This window comes from Strix aluco, chromosome 4 (genome assembly GCF_031877795.1).
Source record: "Strix aluco isolate bStrAlu1 chromosome 4, bStrAlu1.hap1, whole genome shotgun sequence".
Classification (NCBI taxonomy): Eukaryota; Metazoa; Chordata; class Aves; order Strigiformes; family Strigidae; genus Strix; species Strix aluco.
The window spans coordinates 91612845-91631141 of NC_133934.1; the positions used below are offsets into that span (position 1 = coordinate 91612845).

At 42.1% G+C, this 18297-nt stretch overlaps 1 protein-coding gene across 8 annotated transcripts; it reads right to left on the bottom strand.

Moving 5' to 3' along the window:
* Positions 1–35: 35 nt before the first annotated feature.
* On the bottom strand, positions 36–18284 carry DNAL1 (dynein axonemal light chain 1). 8 transcript variants are annotated; one of them, XM_074824245.1, is made up of 9 exons: positions 18120–18284; positions 14851–14889; positions 12879–12984; positions 12143–12198; positions 9357–9412; positions 8004–8130; positions 7452–7598; positions 6042–6105; positions 36–571 (listed from the first exon to the last, which is right to left on the bottom strand). In XM_074824245.1, exons 1-8 carry the CDS (start codon positions 18271–18273, stop codon positions 6059–6061), a joined length of 732 nt encoding a protein of 243 aa, XP_074680346.1. In that variant the 5' UTR covers positions 18274–18284; the 3' UTR covers positions 36–571; positions 6042–6058. The 8 variants fall into 8 exon arrangements, with proteins under 8 accessions (XP_074680346.1, XP_074680348.1, XP_074680349.1 ...); XM_074824247.1 differs by having other exon boundaries at positions 6042–6133; XM_074824248.1 differs by having other exon boundaries at positions 36–6105; positions 7452–7544.
* Positions 18285–18297: the final 13 nt, after the last annotated feature.

Below are 18297 nucleotides of genomic sequence, written 5' to 3' on the forward strand. Positions count from 1 at the left end.
TTAAGACCCAAGAACAAAGTCTGACAACCACTGTCTTAAAAGATTGAAAAATATTTATGTATCAGATGACAACAATCACAATATATCAGCATTTTTAAAGTCCAAGTTATTTTCTATTCTAAAATATAGAGGCAATGAGGAACATCATTTACATACTATAAATACATTGCTCCCTGAGCAGCTAGGAAAGTTTAATGAGAACAGAATTTAATTTCAGAATGTTCTCCACAAGCTGAACTATTTCATTACACAACAGCCAAAAACGTTTGTATAAAATAATGTTATATTAAACAAGTTTCACAGAATAACATTTATAAACATAGGCCTAAATAATTTAAACACAGCAAATTTAACAGCTGGGTCATGCTACAAAATTACTGTATACAAAAGATAGCCAAAGGGGATGTTAAAAAGTGCTCTCTTGCTTGAAGATTTTTCTAGATGAGTCTACTTCTAGTGTAGCCTGAGTCATGTGCTGGTTCTCAGGTCTCTTCTCACATTTTTCCAGCAGTTCTCAGTATATCAACACTCAATACTGCATACATCAGCTCTTTGAAGAGAGGTCAGTGTGCTAACAAGCAAGTAAAAAACTTAGCTATTTCCTATCACTAATTTAATTTTAAGATATTTCTCTAAGGAATAAAGTGGATGCTAATCCTCCATAATTTCACTGGGAAAAGCTGAATTCCACATGGCTTGCAAGTTTTACATGGGTGCTCTTTTCATCCATGAATAATAATGTGCTTACTACTTTGTTGGATGTGGTGCGATAGGGAAGAGCGAAGAGCGATACAGAAAGACAAGCCTTTCAACATTTTTCTCGGCCGCTCCCTGTGGGCATGCAGGCCGAGCTTCGCTGTCAGCTTATATGTGATGTGGTGTAGCACCACCGATACACGAATCAGCTGCTTTAATTCTACCACCTGTGTATGTCTTCCACCACATCCAGTGCATCATTTTAAAGTGCAAATTTTAAAATTTAGGAAAACTTATTTTAGAGGAGAAAAAGTTTGGGGGGGTTGATTTGTTCTTGAGAGTAATGATTCATCAGGCAAAGCAACATTAAGCTGAACCTTCCACCCAGCTTTGAGCTGAAGCATCTCCTGACAAATGAGAGCCACAATTTATTCCTTCCTTACTGTATTGTTTCACTGAGATTGACATACAGTTTTTACCGGAAGGGTTTTAAAATATATGCTACTTTATCACAGCATGAATGTATTGTAAGTGTCCCTTACTGCCGTTATAATTGTGTTGAGACTGGATGCTCCACTCTTTCAAGAATGATTTTTTTCTTTTTCTCTTTTTTGTGGTAATTATAATGCAGCCCCCAAAAAAGAGCTAGATAATTCGTGCTGTTAAATCTGTGAAAAGAGCTGATGATAGTGGGCCAAACAGTAGGCACAGCTCTACCACCAACTGCAGCGGTTCTGGGACTGAGGCCCATAGGTGCAGCCTGTCTGGGTCACTGACAGCAGCCAGGAACTGCTCTTAGCCCTCATGTCTTCTCAAGGGAACTGTGTTTCGTTCCAATCATCGCCACATCATCAGAACTCTTAAGTTTCTATTCTGCTCTCAGAATGTCCCAAAATAGCCAAAGCGTAGAGTATTTGTTGTATCTAACATGACCTCCAGAAATGTACAGACTTAAGACCACAGAGAAGGACTGGTGGATGATGTGACGGTTGGAGGCCGAGATCATGAAATAATAGAGTTCTCTATTCTTAGAGAGGCCAGGAGAGGGGGCAGCCCTTTGGACTTCCAAAGAGCTGACTTTGACTTGTTTAGGCAACTGCTTGACAGAATCCCCTGGGAGATGGGCCTGAAGGGTATAGGGGTCCAGGAAGGCTGGGCGCTCTTTAAGAAGGAAGTGTTTATGGCTCAGGAGCAGGCAGTCCCCAGGGGCTGTAAGAGAAGCTGGTGGCAGAGAAGGCCACCCTGGCTGAACAGGGAGCTTTGGCTGCAACTCAGAGAGAAAAGGAGAGTTTACGGCCTTTGGCAGAAGGGCCTAGCCACTCACAGTGATTACAAAGAGGCTGTGAGGCTATGCAGGGCAGAAATCAGGAGGTCTAAAGCCCAGCTAGAAATTAATCTGGCTTCAGCAGTCAAGGAGAACAACAAATGTTTCTATAAACAGGTCAACAGCAAAAGACAGACCAGGGAGAGCCTCCATCACCTGCTAGACACAGCAGGAAACATGGCAATGAGTGATGAGGAAAAGGCTGAGGTGCTTAATGCCTTCTTTGCCTCAGTCTTTAATAACAAGACTAGTTGTACTGAGGGAATCCAGCCTCCTCAGCCAGAAGACAGAGACTGGGAGAATGATCTTTTAGACTGGATACCAGGAAGTATTTATTTCCAGAAGGGGTTGTTAGGCGTTGGGATGGGCTGCCCAGGGAGGTGGTGGAGTCCCCATCCCTGGAGGGGTTTAAGTTGCCTTGACATAGTGCTTAGGGATATGGTGTAGTTGGGAACTGTCAGTGTTAGGTTAATGGTTGGACTGGATGATCTTCAAGGTCTTTTCCAACCTTGATGATTCTGTGATTCTGGGTAATTCCAGAGAGGCACAGCTCGCTGCAACATGCTGGGGCCTAGCCCATGCTTACCAAGTGCTATTAAACACTGTTCAGCACCCTCAAGAGAAAGAGAAGGGCTCTGGATCTGGTAACAAAGTAACAGAAACTGCAGCCACTACAACCCCATCTTCTGACTTTGAGAATATGCTTTTGTCTCCTCTTGTAAAAGCAATTTGAAAAGAAATCTGTTACTTAAAACTATATAATGTATTTTAGCAAGGCTGAGAATAAAAGAAACACACCATGCAACTGATGCCACATGGAGTAAATGGGTTGCATTAATCACACAACAGGCTCGAATAGGGAGCCCCAGCCGTCCGGGAATACTGGAAGTGATTACAAATTGGCCAGAAGGCAAAGATTTTGGAATGGCGCCAGAGGAAGAGGTAACGCGTGCTGAGGAGGCCCCACCATATAATAAACTACTGGATAATGAGAAGCGATGTGCCCTGTTTACCGAAGGGTCCTGTCGCATTGTGGGAAAACATCGAAGGTGGAAAGCAGCTGTATGGAGCCCCACACGATGGGTCTCTGAAGCTGCTGAAGGAGAAGGTGAATCGAGTCAGTTCGCAGAGGTGAAAGCCATCCAGCTGGCCTTGGATATTGCTGAGCGAGAAAAGTGGCCGGTGCTGTACCGCTATACTGACTCGTGGATGGTGGCAAATGCGCTGTGGGGGTGGTTACAGCAGTGGAAACAGAGCAACTGGCAGCGCAGAGGCAAACCCGTCTGAGCTGCTGAATTATGGCAAGATATTGCTGCTCGAGTAGAGAATCTGGTTGTGAACGTACACCATGTAGATGCTCATGTACCCAAGAGCCAGGCCACTGAAGAACATCAGAACAACCAACAGGCAGATCAGGCTGCTAAGATTAAGGTGGCTCAAGTAGATCTGGACTGGCAACATAAGGGTGAACAATTTATGGCTCGCTGGGCCCATGACTCCTCAGGCCATCAGGGAAGAGATGGAACAACATGGGCTCATGACTGAGGGGTGGACTTAACCATGGATGCTATTGCACAGGTAATCCATGAATGTGAGACGTGTGCTACGATCAAGCAAGCCAAACGGTTAAAGCCCATTTGGTATGGAGGAGGATGGTCAAAACATAAATATGGGGAGGCCTGGCAGACTGATTATATCACGCTCCCATGAACTCAACGTGGCAAACACTATGTGCTTACAATGGTGGAAGCGCCACTGGATGGTTGGAAACTTATGCCGTACCCCATGCCACTGCCCAGAACACCATTTTAGGCCTTGAGAAGAAAGTATTATGGCGGCATGGCACGCCAGAAAGGATTGAGTCAGATAATGGGACACATTTCCGAAACAACCTCATAGATGCTTGGGCCAAAGAACATGGTATTGAGCAGATATATCACATTCCCTACCATGCACCAGCCTCTGGGAAAATTGAGCGATACAATGGATTGCTGAAAACTACACTGAGAGCAATGGGTGGTGGAACTTTCAAACACTGGGACGTGCTTTTAGCAAAAGCCACCTGGTTAGTCAATACCAGAGGATCTGCCAAGCAAGCTGGCCCTGTTCAGTCAAACCTCCTACATACTGTAGATGGGGATAAAGCCCCCGTAGTGCACATTAAAAATATGCTGGGGAAGACCCTCTGGGTTATTCCTGCATCGGGTAAAGGTAAACGCATGCGTGGGATTACTTTTGCCCAAGGACCTGGGTGCACTTGGTGAGTAATGCAGGAGGATGGAGAATTCCGATGCGTGCCTCAAGGAGATTTGATTTTGAATGAAAACAGCCAATGAATCGAACTGTCAAATAACCATTATTGCAACTGGTGCCTCGCAACATCCTCCTGCCACATCCAAAGCCTCCTGCTCCACTGACTGAGCCAACTCCACCTCATTCCTCCAGTCTTAAAGACTGCCATGACAGATGGAACCCAAAGTTATGGACTAAATTAACTCAGTAGACATTTTGGAAGGATGGCCCATAGACTGAGGGAATGATATCTGTGAGACCCAGGAAAGGGGTGGTGATTCATTAGAATGTATTTGGAACCTGAGCGTGATGTCAATGGTATGGAATAACAGGTGGAGACTGTCCTGGTTTCAGCCAGGATAGAGTTAACTTTCCTTGGGCTGAGAGGGAGCACAGCTGAAGGGCTGGGTCCTGATTGATCACTGGAGCGTTCCATGTCATGTGACATCAAGCTCAGCATATAGGTGCGTTTTTTGTTTTCGTTTTCCAGATTGGTGGGGCAGGATTCTCTGGTGCGGTCGTATCACTGCTGGGGACGGGCTCTGTACCGGTTGCCGCTCAGTGAGCCACTACCGCATTTTACCCGTTTTGGACTACTATTGTTACTGTTGTTTTTTGTTAGTATTACTAATTATTATTATTTTTTTATTCAATCTACAAATTTTTTCTTTGTCCCTCCCCTATTTCACCGGGGGTGGGGGGGAAAGTAAACAACTGGCCACGTGGCGATTTGCTACCAGCTGAGTTCAAACCACAACACCATCTCATCTCACCTTCCCCACTAACTACATACGCTTTCTCTCACTGCTTGCATCTGTGCTTTCATACAGAAATGAGTATCCCCCACACCAAAATTTTTTGCTCTCAAGCCCAGGTCTTTTGTTCACTGTTTGCTTCTGTATTAGTATCAGCCTACTTAATTGTAGGAACATTCTGGAGCTGAGAAGGATTATGTCCACCAGTGACCCAAACCAAAACTAGGAACCAGCTGTAGGCTCATAGGCCACATAGTTCAATCCAAAATAATTCTTTAGTAAGAGACAAAAAAAAAAAAAAGCTAGCAGATATTTTAGTCTCACTGAAACCATGCAAAGAATTCCCATTGCCTCTTCAAAATAAATAAATATCCAAGTTATACATGGCCTTCTAAGCAATGCAGCTGAGTTCCAATGCGAGAAGCCCAACTCAAAACTTAAGACCAGTAGCAGGTGATCATCAGACCAATACCTTTTTTGTGCATAGGTCCACAACTACTGGGCCTGTTTGGCATAACAGTTAAGGGGATGAAAGGGCAAACTTGCATATTTAAAATATTGAGGGACTCCCATGATAAAATTAAACACAACAAACACAACATTGTTCTTTTGGCCTCAGTGTTTCCAATGATAATGTGGGCCAGCTGCACCGAACAAGCTAAAATGGTTCTGTTATAACCCAAGAGTCAACAACAAGCACCACTAATCGGGGATTAAAAATAGCTACATATTAGTTTAGGTAAAAATCTCTTGCTAGCCAAACAGCAGATAAACTCAACTCCACTGGTCACTACAGAAGGTGTCATAAGCTTGACAAAATTGGTATGCCCGAATTTTGGTAATTAACTCTTTGGGTGAGAGACTGTGGAGATAAACTGGTCTTCTAAAAATTGCCCAAAGGGTCTTCAAAACAAACATTTTATATAAAAGTTCTATGTGCTGAGCTATCTGGAGTTACTTAAATAATTAAATACCCAACAAGAAAGTGTCATCAGTTTGCTCCTTCTTCATCTTCTTCTTGTTTAATAACTAGGATACCTAAGAGGAAAAAAGAGAGGAAAAAAATCTGCAAAGATTTATGAATATGCAGAGAAAGATATAGTTAATGCTGATATACCTGAAAGCTACTCTGGACTGCTGGAAAGAGTCAGACCAGCAGAAAGAGAGAAGAGTTGTATTTCCTGCCTCTGCTTCTAACTGACATGAACTTCTGCATACCTGAACGGCTCTTAACTAGAAAAGCCTTCAACTGATGAGATCTTCTGTTGGATGTTTTTCCAACTTCTCAAGTAACAGAGAATAAAAAAGGTACTAAAGCAGGACCTGCAAAGATCAGCCTAACTTGGTCACTGGGAGATGCACCATGTTGGTTCAACTGCCAACAAGCAACTAACATGTCACCCTTCTCTTGTAGGTTGTAGGTCACCTGACCAAGTTAGTATGTGATACCTCCTCACTGATTCCTAACTAGGGTATCCAGGCTACAAATTACAATGATATTAATGTGGATCCAAGAAGCAATATGGTCAGATCTCTTAGGACTAACCTGGATGTCATGGAATAAAGCTGCACTGCACAATAGCGTCATAGTCTATACCCACCCCTTGAGTATTTTTTTTAAAAAAATAATCACTTTTTAATTGCCATGTTGAGCAAGGGCACCTCAGACTGTGGCAGCCTGCAGGGTTCACACCACCTCATAGTGATGGATTCATGAATTTAAAACAAGCTGAAATGCTAATAGCCCCCAAAAAGATTTATCAAGTTATAAATTTTCCCCACAGTAGCAAAACCCTATAGTACAGGTAAGCTCACAGCACACTGAACTAGCACACTCAAATCCATGCCCAAATAAGTAGTACAAGAACAGCAGGGTGTGCAGGTAGTTGTCCATTCACCTGTGCTGTCACCTGGGTAGTGGGAACTGGGTCATACCAATGCTTTGCTCAGCTTGAGGCAGAGACTTGAACTACGGTGAGGCTTTGTGGTGAGGGCCCTTTGCTTACTGTAAGACTAGGGTGCTGTGTTTCTTTTTTCACAGGTAGGAAATGGAAAATAAAACTACCAGAGCCTGGTTTCTGTTGTGCTTTAGGAACCTAACTGCTGACCAGTGTTCCTGGCACAGGAACTAACAGAAAGGCAAGGCCCACCTGCTGAAAGAGACCTTCAGTGCTTATTTTTGTCCAGAACATCTTCAACCATTTCAATAATTAGTCATCCAACATATAGTACATAAGCACAACAGGGTAAGTCCAAAGAAAGGAGTGAGGACTATTGATTAAATGGGTACACAGATGAATTTCTGAGGTTATGATTCATTTCCCTGTGGTTGTCTTTGTATTAAGCTGTTAACTCACACCAATTGCCTCACGCCCCAAACTCACCATCCAGCTTTTTCAGCGTGGGTACCCGTTTGGTTGCTTCTTCAATCCAATTGTTCTTCTGATCAGAGGCATATTTCTCTTGTAGTGGATTGCCTACAAACACCAGATCCTCTAGTAATGGCAGCTCTGCCAGTCTCACAAACTCTGCTGCAACCACAAAGGTGAAAACACCAACCAGATTGTGGAACGTGGAAAATACATCTGCACCACATGTTCCTTTCAAACTCAGTGCAAACATAAATAGCATGGGATACAACAGGATAGGGATTGCCTGGGCTTGAACCAGTATCAGACTGAAGAACAGGTATGCATTTTAAAAGAATTCCGAGAAAGATGATTCAAAGAACAAACTCCATTGGGCTTAGAAGTTAAATTTAATATTCTAACTATTTTTACTCTCTTGCATGAGTGGATATTTAGGGATTCTACGCATGTCTGCAGGCTTACCAGTGAGACTTAAAGCCCTGGAACGTACAGAACTGTTCTTCAGTTGGCGACTTAACTCATGCATTCACCACTACAGAAGTTACAGAATAGAGAGGTGTGGCTTACCCCAGTCTTTCACCAAATTATTTGACATATAAAGAACCTTCAGCTTCTTCATTACACGGATACCCCTCAGTTTCTCAATGAAGTTGTAGGAGATCCACAGCTCCTCTAAAGTATCTGCAACTGCCTCCTGGAAAATAACAGGACTGCTCAGGTAAGCAAAAGTGTACTTCCTTATTCTTCAGATTCTCTCTTCACCCCCAGCAGGTCACCTCATGTGAGAAAATACTAAGAAATACTGGTCCTCATTTCCCATTAAGCAGGTCCCTAATTATGCATGACAAATACTCATGGGAATCAAGAGCAAAAGATCTGAGATATATTTAGGAGGACAGAAATCACAATATTAAAATAAGACAAGGAATAGCTGGCTGGAGTAGTTGTTCTTAAGGCATAGAGGCAGAGGAGACAAATTTGACTGCTTGTGCACTGCAGGTATACATGAAGTCAATGCAATTCAACACCACTTTAGAAGGGGTTTTATACAATATGAGGGAATGATTCATTTCAAGTGCGTGTATGTTTGTACCTGTTGGCCAGAAGTTGCTTTCATAATTCTCTCAAAAGAGAGGTTTTTTTAAACCAGCCATTACACATTGACTCTGCATTTCACACTTCAGAGATATGGCATCTCTGAAGATGGGAATAGCTTTGAAGAGAAACATTCTGTGGGAGTATCTCTTGAGGAAGAAAAGAATTTCTATATTAATTAATAAAAAAGTTGATCGGAAAAAAGTTCTTTTGCCCTTAATTCAAATGTAACAAAATTGATCCAATTTTTTCCTCAACAAATTTTCACCTACCTGGTAGACTTAGTCCTGCCACCATCCTCTCCCCTAAAGCCATATTGCTCTGGGCACCAGTTAACATAAAAAGGACAGACTCTCATGAAGTGTGTGTTCACAGGACTGCTAATATGTGCAGTAAAGAAGCACAGTCTAAGTGTCTTCAGGTAGAAAATTCCTCATGCAAAAAGTCTGTAGGAATTATTTTCATGTAAAGCCAGTGGAATTTAAAGGGCTTTACAGACAGACAGCAGTTTTCAAATAAAAGTTCTGCTCATCTTTGTCAAAGACAACGAAATCTCTCTTTCTAAAATCCTTTTAGGTAGTAAATTAGCCCCAAAGAATCTCCAAACATGAAGAGTGTTCAAACAAAAAAAAAAGAGAAAGACTATCTGAAAATTCAGAAGCAATGTATAAGAGGGCGAACAGATCATAGTGAAAGGAGAAAATAAATGGTTAGGGAATAACATAAATTCAGCAAAGACTTTTATGAACATAGGGGAATTATCCCACATTCTAGACAGCACTCCATTTTGTTAGTGAAGAACTGATACTAGTAAGAAGCGCATACCAATCCATTCAAGTTCTTTATGTTATTTCTTCCCAAAGACAGAATCCTCAAATTTTCTGTAATAGATAAAAGAAAGTTTTTTGTTAGTAATTTTGTTTTAAATATAGGAAGATGCTGTAAGTCAGGTAAAACACCACATTTACTTACAAGCAAACTGCACTCTGAACAGGCTACCTTACGAAAGAATGACATAACAGAAACAAAACCTCCTGACCTACGCAGATCATCAGGAATGGATGCAGTGGACAGCTCAGAAACACGCTCACGAATACGAAGCTGCTCACATGTAGGTTACCTAGTTAAAATTCAGTCCAGATAAATACTGAATAAAAATTATTATTTCACTTCGCACCTGAACTCTAACTGCTAACTTGCTAGTTTTGATCTTACATATTTCATACCCCTTCTTCTCCAGGCAAAAGTTGTTCCAATCTTATTTTAAGGCAGCAGATTTGATTTCTGTAATAGCGGCAGCATATAAAGCTGCCTTACAGAAGTCTGATGAGAGACATTTCAACTTAGTCTAACACCCAGACAAAACTCCTTTCTAAGTGAGCTGTTCTTGTTGGGGTTTAACGTAATACTAGTGTAACTCAAAGCTAACACAAAATAGCAGTCTTTTTGTATAACTCATCTTCATTTTTCACACCAGCTTTCTTGCAGGTGTAAATAAGCAAACTGAGTTGCAGCATGTAGCTGGGTTAACTTTGGATCTATACCTTTCATGAATGTTTTAACACTTCTTGTTAACTGCCTTAAGGATGAAATACTTAATGATCTTGTTTTGCTCTTGTATGCATAATAATTGAAACTACATGGCACAATAATGGCAAGACCAATGAAAGTTCCAGCCAAGTAGCACCAGATACTCCATAGATAGCACAGATGGTGGCTAGAGATTGCTATGGATGAAGATTCAAGGCTGATCTAGAATAGATAGTTGCATGTTCTGTCTCAAGAAATGCAGGGATGAAACCACACCTGGCAAATATTCTAAACCAGGAAGATTAGTTTTCATTAAAAAGCTGAGGTACAATGAGAATTCTTTTTCTTTTCAAACACAACAGCTTAACACATGACCATGCTAAAAAAATGAAGAATCGTAATCAGTAAGTGTAAAGCCTGCTACAGCTAATATTCTCCAGAATATCCACAGGGCAGAGCACTGGGAGATGGCCTTTTGGTGTAGCCAGCTACTCTCTCTGTAACTCCCATCTATAAGATTGCACTAGCTTTTGAAATTTGTAAGACATTAAAGGATACTTACAGAGATGACAGATTGTTTAAAAAGCCATGCCTTAAAATTGCTTCTAACTGCTGTTATTGGTTTTTATTACTCTTGTTCTGAGATATTCTGTATTTTAAAGGAAGAAAAATCTTCCATCTCCCTCATGGTACATTTACACTCTCTAAAACACAAATCTAACACTTGTTTTAGATGACAGCAACATCACCCTCACATGTATGGATACAGGGGTGTGATCCTTTACACAGAATTATCTACTTGACATAACTACAGTATCAGATATATACATTAATAGTAATCTTTTCCAGCTTAAAGATTTCTCATCTTCCTCTCTGCAATAAGCAAAATCAAGTATGTCATAATTAGTGGCTTGTTTTTCAAAGCTATAAGCACTGCTTTCTCCCTCTTTCACAGAAGCCAATAGAGACAATATTCTGTACCTTTAAGAGACAGATCACGTAGTTCTAGTTTGTCTGGCTTTAGGATCAAATATTTGGCACAGACTGGATGTTTTGATTCTACATTTTATTAATATAAATATTTAAGATGCTTTAAAGGCTTTTAATGTTTTATCCCACTGAAAAATGTCATTGGTTTCACTTTCATATATAAACGCCTAACTGTTTTTTGCTCATGATAGAGTTACTCAAATTGAAATATTACAGTACAGTTATTTGGAAAGACTACTGGAATATTTTTCCCTGATTAGTATTTGCAAATTTTTTGAAGTCTGAGCATGTTATGAAAACAAATAAATTTATCAAGCTCCTTGACAGCCCCATTGATGTGTAGCTGGAGAGAATGGGTTTCCAGGTTCCTTGACTGTCCACCTGGCAATATGACAGGGACAGAAAAGCCTGGACGCTCCAGCCCAAAACCTGCAGCTCTTTGCCAGCTTCATGCCACAGAGTCAAAGTCCTGAGGACTGACCATTAAGGATTCTGCCCCAAAGTCAGTAACCCAATGAGTTTCAAGGTTTCATAGACAGCTGCCCAAGAAATAAAAGTTCAGTTCCACTTCTAGACAGATGGCACAACCCTTTCAAGTACAAACAAAATCAAACCAAGTATATTCAATCCTCTGCAGAGTGGAATGACATTTTTCCATCCAGATCTACAACACTCCAACCAATACTGCAATTATGGAGCTGCTGAACTGCAGACTATCTCCATCATGAGCATGGAAATTGGTCATTAAATCACTCTAGAACTGAATAGGTGTTGAATATCACAACTAGGCCCACTGGAGGGTACAAAGGTGCTTTCTGAATGGATTTTTTTGTTTGCTTTTTTGTTAAACCTGCACAGTGAGACAGCTCCCAAGGCTAGTGCTGGGCTACACGCTTTAATACACCATTACTGCTAAACATGCATTCTCCAGTAAGACTGGTAATTTTAAAGGTCACTTGTAATTTTCTAAGAGGAAGAAATTCAAAAGGATAAGAACAGGTATAAAGCTGGACACATATAACAAATTGTGGTATGTGTCCTACCCAAGCAACTAGAAAACAAACATAATCGCTCACTGGCTTGTCACTTACTTAGGCTGTTCAAGTTGGCGATTCTTTCAATGCAGTTCGTAGACAGTGATAGTTTCCTTTAAAAGCAAGAATAATGAATTCACAGTATACAAGGGATCACTATATCAGAAGGGTTTCATGACCAAGCACCATTGCATTGGAAATAATTGTCTATTCTTCTCTCATTAGATGGTGAACTAACTGGATGTGTAAACAGACTCAAAATATCCTCAAACCATCAAGACTTCTACAACTTTATTTAGCTTCTGGGAAAGTACCATAGGTTAGCTATTTACATGACATACCAGATTATCTTTTTATGCCTAGCCTTATCAAATGCAGGGACATTTATTTCTGAAATGGCTCTAATGTCTTTCTGAAAGTACCGCTTAAGTCTCCTTTTTTTTTGCATAAATTTTGAATTCAATCATAAATGTGCCAGTTAGCTGATAGACCCCAAACATGAACCTGTAATTATACACCGATAAACAGTATATAATTTTTCTGAGGACAAATATCAATACAGAATCTACCCTAATATCTTCTCAGTTAAGTGACAGGGATCTCTGAATTAAAAAGAAGAACCGTGTGAGGAAAGAGAAGCTCAGCTGAAAAAAAAAAAAAAGAAAAGAAAAAGCTGCTGCTTTGAAGGTCACACTTAAACATAGTAAATACATATTTCCACAATGGAGAGCACAAAACATGAAAATTAATACAGAGAATATTTGGTTTCCAGTTAGTTTTTAACTGAACTTACTCGCAGTTAACAAGTGTGGAGAGAGATTCATCCATCCTCTCTACAGGAGGAATTTGACCATACAGCTTCACCTCCTTTGCCTCTGAAGCCTTCTGGCCATTTTTTTCTTCCTGAAGAAAAGAGAAGGTGAAGAGGCGGCTCACTGCTACATGCAATTACTAAAAATTACTACACTAAAAAAGTTCTATAGAAGTAACTACTATAGAAGTAATTCCAATATACTACTAGAAGATATTACTTAAAGAGAAAGCATTTTGAGTATGTTTATCAAGATTGCTGCTGGTGTAGCATGAAGAGGGGAAGGCTAGCTTATATTCAAGATATCAAAAGAACTTATACATTACATATGCTTTCTTTAAAAGTCGTGTTACACTTGAGCAATTTCTTTAAGGGGTTTTCTACTGTAAAGAAGTGGAGATTAGATGGCGGTTTAAAATTCTGAACGAAGGTACTTCCATGGAGACATCTAGGAGCCTCACCTAGGGCTGATCTGTAGCAGAAGCAGATTCTTAAAAGCTCTGACAGAAAAATCTCCTTCCCACTTCACCCAGAATACTCAGAACTCACGCCTAACAACACAAACTGAACGCAGGGGAGTGTGTTTTGGGGGAGAACCTTAACAGATTCACAGAGTTAAGAATCTAAAAAAATTATAAATTAGCCATTAAAAAGGAGTGGGGGAAGATTTCACACTTTAGAGAATACAGCAAAAGACAAACTTCCTATTTACAACCTGGGTTGATAATTTTCTGGATGAAATACTTTATAAAGTTCAGAGCTTTAGAAAAATGGCCATAACTTCAGCATCTGGGTTTATTAAAACATATAGTCTATTAAATCTTTTAAAATTCTGAAGCGATGGCGGTTACTGACTAAACACTTGGAGCAGTATCTATTTGGGTAGTACCACCAGTTCTGACAGCTGCCCCCCTGACAGCACAAAGGGACCATTTTGTCAATTCACTCCGTGTCCAGTGGGAGGACTGGAGGTCCATTAACAAAGGAGATATCTATTCTGCACTTTCAAAACAAGGACTCTTGTTTTCTCCCCCATTTTTATGCAGCTACTGAAAAGTGAGAGAGTTGAGGTCTGGCCTGGTTTATATGGCACTTTGTAATGAAATTAATTGCATCCCAGAAGTCTTTTAAGAATCCCACAGCACAAGATCAGGTTTTGATAACATTATTTTCTCTCTTATATACCCAAAATACTTCAGGCAACTTAATAAAAAATTAACACATTGCCTTGTGCATTTACTTACATTTCAGTTTCTGTCCAAATTCAGTGTGATGCTATTTTTACTCATAAGTAGCAATTTAGCAAATAAGCATGTCAGATGTTTTGCTAGAATATGGTGAGTGTGTTCAAACTAAGTCATATAAATGCAAAATTTCCATTTTCTTTTCTAAGAACAACACTCTATCTATTTGCATTTATACTCAGTTTATAATCTACCAGTTTATACCAACAAATAAAAATAAATTTTTTCTTAAAAGCATGAAAGGGAGAAAGCTTCCAACACAGACTGTGGCCAGCAGTGAGCACTTGCAGGAAGACCTGATTGCCAGACACTTCTGGAAGAAAGGTCAGCTGAATGACCACAATAAGCCACAGAGAAACCACAGGTAAAACAGACACTTTTTTGAGAATAGGCTACCTGTTTGCTAAGTTAAACTTGCTTTAACTAATGTCACCCTGACTGTAGAGCAGAGGTAAACCCTTATGCCAAGGGGAAGAAAAACATCTGGAATACAATGCAACACCAGATCTAATTTTTCGAGTCACATGGACCCAGATGAGGAAGTAAAAGGAAGATTTAGACCCACCCCAATAACAAGAACAGCAAAGCAAATTCAGCACTTCATGCGTAACATATTTTTTACAATATTTGAAAACCAAATTTAGCTGAATACAGTCAAACCCCATGCCACGGAGTACTGCAAAGCAGCTAGATATTGTTCTACTACTTACCCATTTGGCTAGAGCTTCTTTGATAGTTGTAGCTTTTGCCTAAAAATGAAACAAATTTAAATGAATATTCATTGCAAATTTTTAGTTGACTTCTTCACTGCAAACCTATCTCCTCTCCCTTCTCTCTCACTATCCTGCTTGTCTACTCCCTTCTACTACTTTCCTGTATTATCTTCCTCCAGCTGAGTCTAAGAAGCTAGAACCCCTCAGTGTCCCATAGTTTTATTTTCTGGGGTACTTGGTAGCACTTTCAGAAGCAATCAATTGGCTTCATGCAAAGATGTTATCTTCCTGATCTTACTCTCTGCCCTGTGTGGAACATGGGTTTGGGACACTGACGGTGAAAGTCAATTCAATTCAAAGACATAAGAGGTTACTGCACTGAAAAAATGTGGTCTAATGCTCTTAAACCGCCCCACACTTTCTATTATTGTGCATTAGTGACTTTCTGTCTGAAAGCAAGTCTGTGAGTAGACAGAATGATACAGCCTCTTAAGATTCATGGAGGAAAATAAGATACAACTTGCCAAAAATCAAGAGCAATCTGGATTGTTTGTATTTGTTTTTCTCTGATCGTTTTATGTTGAGTCACATCATGCAATGTGAAAACATGTATTATTCAGTTAGGAAAAGTCTGAGAGCTGCCATACAAGGCTTTTTAGGGATTGACCCTGTTGTGGTTTGAACTCAGCCGGCAGCCAATTGCCACGTGGCCAGCCGCTCACCTCTCCTGTCCCCAGTGAGATAAGGGAGGGACAAAAAGAAGAAAATTCGTAGGTTGAATAAAAAAAAAAAGGAATTTACTAATAGTAACAAGAAAAACAACAGTGACAAGATGTAAATCCAAAACGAGTAAAATGCAACAGTGGCTTACTGAGCACAGCGACAGGTACACAGCCCGCCCCCCACCCCAGCAGCGATCCCACCGCACCGACCTGGAAAACTGAAAAGGGCCGCCCTCGTCCGCCTGTATACACTGAGCATGACATCACATGGTATGGAAATCTCCAGTGATCAACCGGACCGGCCCTCCAGCTGTGCTCCCTCTCAGCCCAAGAAAAGTTAACTCTATCCTGGCCGAAACCAGGACAGACCCACTGACCAACTTTCTGTTGTCACTAAGTCCAACTTTCCTGCCTCACATCAGTCTTCTCAAAACCACATGATGCTATCCAAAACAGTAATTAGATAAACCCTGATATATCCTAAACATTAAACATATTCCAAGATGTCCTTCAGACTAAAAAGGTTCCAGAGACCAATATTTCACAAAACTCAGCAACAGCCTCCTTTCTACAAAAACAAGGGGACCCTAGTGTGGGTGTTTCTATTGCTCTTCGGTGTAGCACTACCACATGTGGACAGAAGCAGCCTTTCAGGTAATCAGATATCAAAAAAAAAAAGACTCTAAAAGTTAAACCCAACAAACTAACTTCCACCAGAAATCTTACAGGCAATCACCTTGGTCAGAGAGCTTCAGTGTTGGATACTTTACTCTAGACCCCTGGAAACTCTGAACCCCAACGGTGAGAGACAACAGTTGAGGCAGCTGCATGTATAAGAATGGCTACAGTCACTGAACACCCAACAACAGTCTAAGACCCAGCAACACCAAGGATGCCTCTCAAATATCAATATATACACCTTCATTTAGACGTGTATCACTGAGAAACTCAGATGTTCCAGCTGCTCCCGCCCACCGCTGGGCACTCGTTTTCACCCTGTCTATACCACGCGATAGCTAGCTCTACGCCCCATTGTAGATGACCTGGTAAACCTGTGCCACGGCAGTACCTCCTCGGTGTCTGCTGCAGATAAACCTCCTCCTATTCAGATCACATCCCCAGTTCCCACTCCAACAGCCTCATGAAACCTGATTAACAGCTACCAGCATGCCAGCAAACACAGCTGGCTTCCCATTTTTTGGACATGAACTTCATCGCATTTTTCGTAATTATGGTAGCCATTATTACAGCATTCGGGTACATGACCTCAGTCACTCATGTTGAAGACAGAAATGGATTTATATGACCAGTGCCTGCTTCTGTTTCAAACTCACAGCTAAAACCGGACTGGACTTTAGACCTAGCGATCCATGTGAGCACAAGGAGCAGCTTCTTCCCTGGCCTGGCTGACTCGTCTCTTCCGTTGCAGTATTTGATTTGGTGGAAATATGAAAATCAGCACAGTGGGTTACGAAGAGAACATGTATCAGGGATTTCGCTTTGTTCTTTGAAGCTCACATGAAGTTTGTGTAGATAAATCACAGTATCTTCTGCCATGGGAGGTTACTTAAGGGAAACCTCCTTCCGAGAAGCCTATTTTCAGGGTTCCTCTACCTGCATATTGAATGATTTCCTACAGGTATTTAGACTAAAGAAAGTCAAATTACTTAAAAATATTTAAAATGCCAAGTGATCAGTAGCTGAAATTGTCACCCCGAAGAGTCACCATCAACATAGCAAGAACAAGAAACATAGTACCTTAAGGGGAAAAAAAACCACATTCCTGTACATATAAAAGTTATAACAAAAGAAATATTTTGGAAAAAAACCGCGGCTGTTGGACAGAGTATTTACAAAATTCAGGCAACCAAGAAAAAGTAAAACAGTGACACTTTGCCTTCGTTTGCAAATATTTATTTAAATGTTAAGTAGAGCAAATCAGAATTGCACAGCAAGAGATACCAGGCTAATTGCTGTACTAATCGCAGATACCGCTGCCTTAAAAACAAGTACTAGCGCAAGTTTTTATATGACGGCATCCCAGGCTCTCCACCACTTTGTTCTATCCCTGAAACGCCCCTTTCCCAAGGCACCCTAACAGGCCCCAACTCGCCGGCGCCGGCCCCGAGCAGGGGCTGCCTCCCGGCCCGCGGACGGCGTGCCCGGGCTGCTGGGCGCCAGGGACCCGCTCGGAGGAGCCCCGGCGGCGCAGGGCTGGGCTCCGCGCTGCCGCTCTCGGCGCACCGGCACTGCCACAGCCGGCCGCCGGGGACTGCTCGGGGGCAGCGCCGAGGGGCCGCCGCCCACACCCCCGCCGGCTCCTGCCGCGCCAGGAGAGCGGCACCGGCCCCCGCCATCGCGGAGCAGGCCCCGGTCGTCGTGTCCCTCCCCAGCCGCCGCCGCCAGGTCGCGGGGACGCCGCGGCTCAGCCTCTCCCCAAGCCCCCGCGCTGCCCAGCAGCCGCTAGGCCGGCCGCCGCCCCTGCAGGCCCAGCGCCCTCCCCGCCAGGCGCCCGCCTGCCCGCGCCGGCACTGAAGCACCCACCATTGCCGTTGCTACCGTTAACGCTCCGGTTGCTATGGCCCAGCCGCCTCCCGCGCATGCGCAGCGCCACCGACACGGCGGGGCGGGGGCGGCGAGCGCGAAGGCAACCACACCTGGCGGTCATAGAGACGCGCGGCCACACAGAAAGTCCCATCCCGGAAGTCGCGTAGGGGGCGGC

Bases quoted from the DNA above. Each gene is read 5' to 3' on its own strand.
- DNAL1 (XM_074824245.1), bottom strand. From the start codon at position 18,273: ATGGGACTTTCTGTGTGGCCGCGCGTCTCTATGACCGCCAGGTGTGGT. The intron at 14,890-18,119 runs GTGGGTGCTTCA...TTTCATTTTTAG, and splicing joins TAACGGTAGCAACGGCAATG to GCAAAAGCTACAACTATCAA. The intron at 12,985-14,850 runs GTAAGTAGTAGA...TTCTTCAGGAAG, and splicing joins AAGAAGCTCTAGCCAAATGG to AAAAAAATGGCCAGAAGGCT.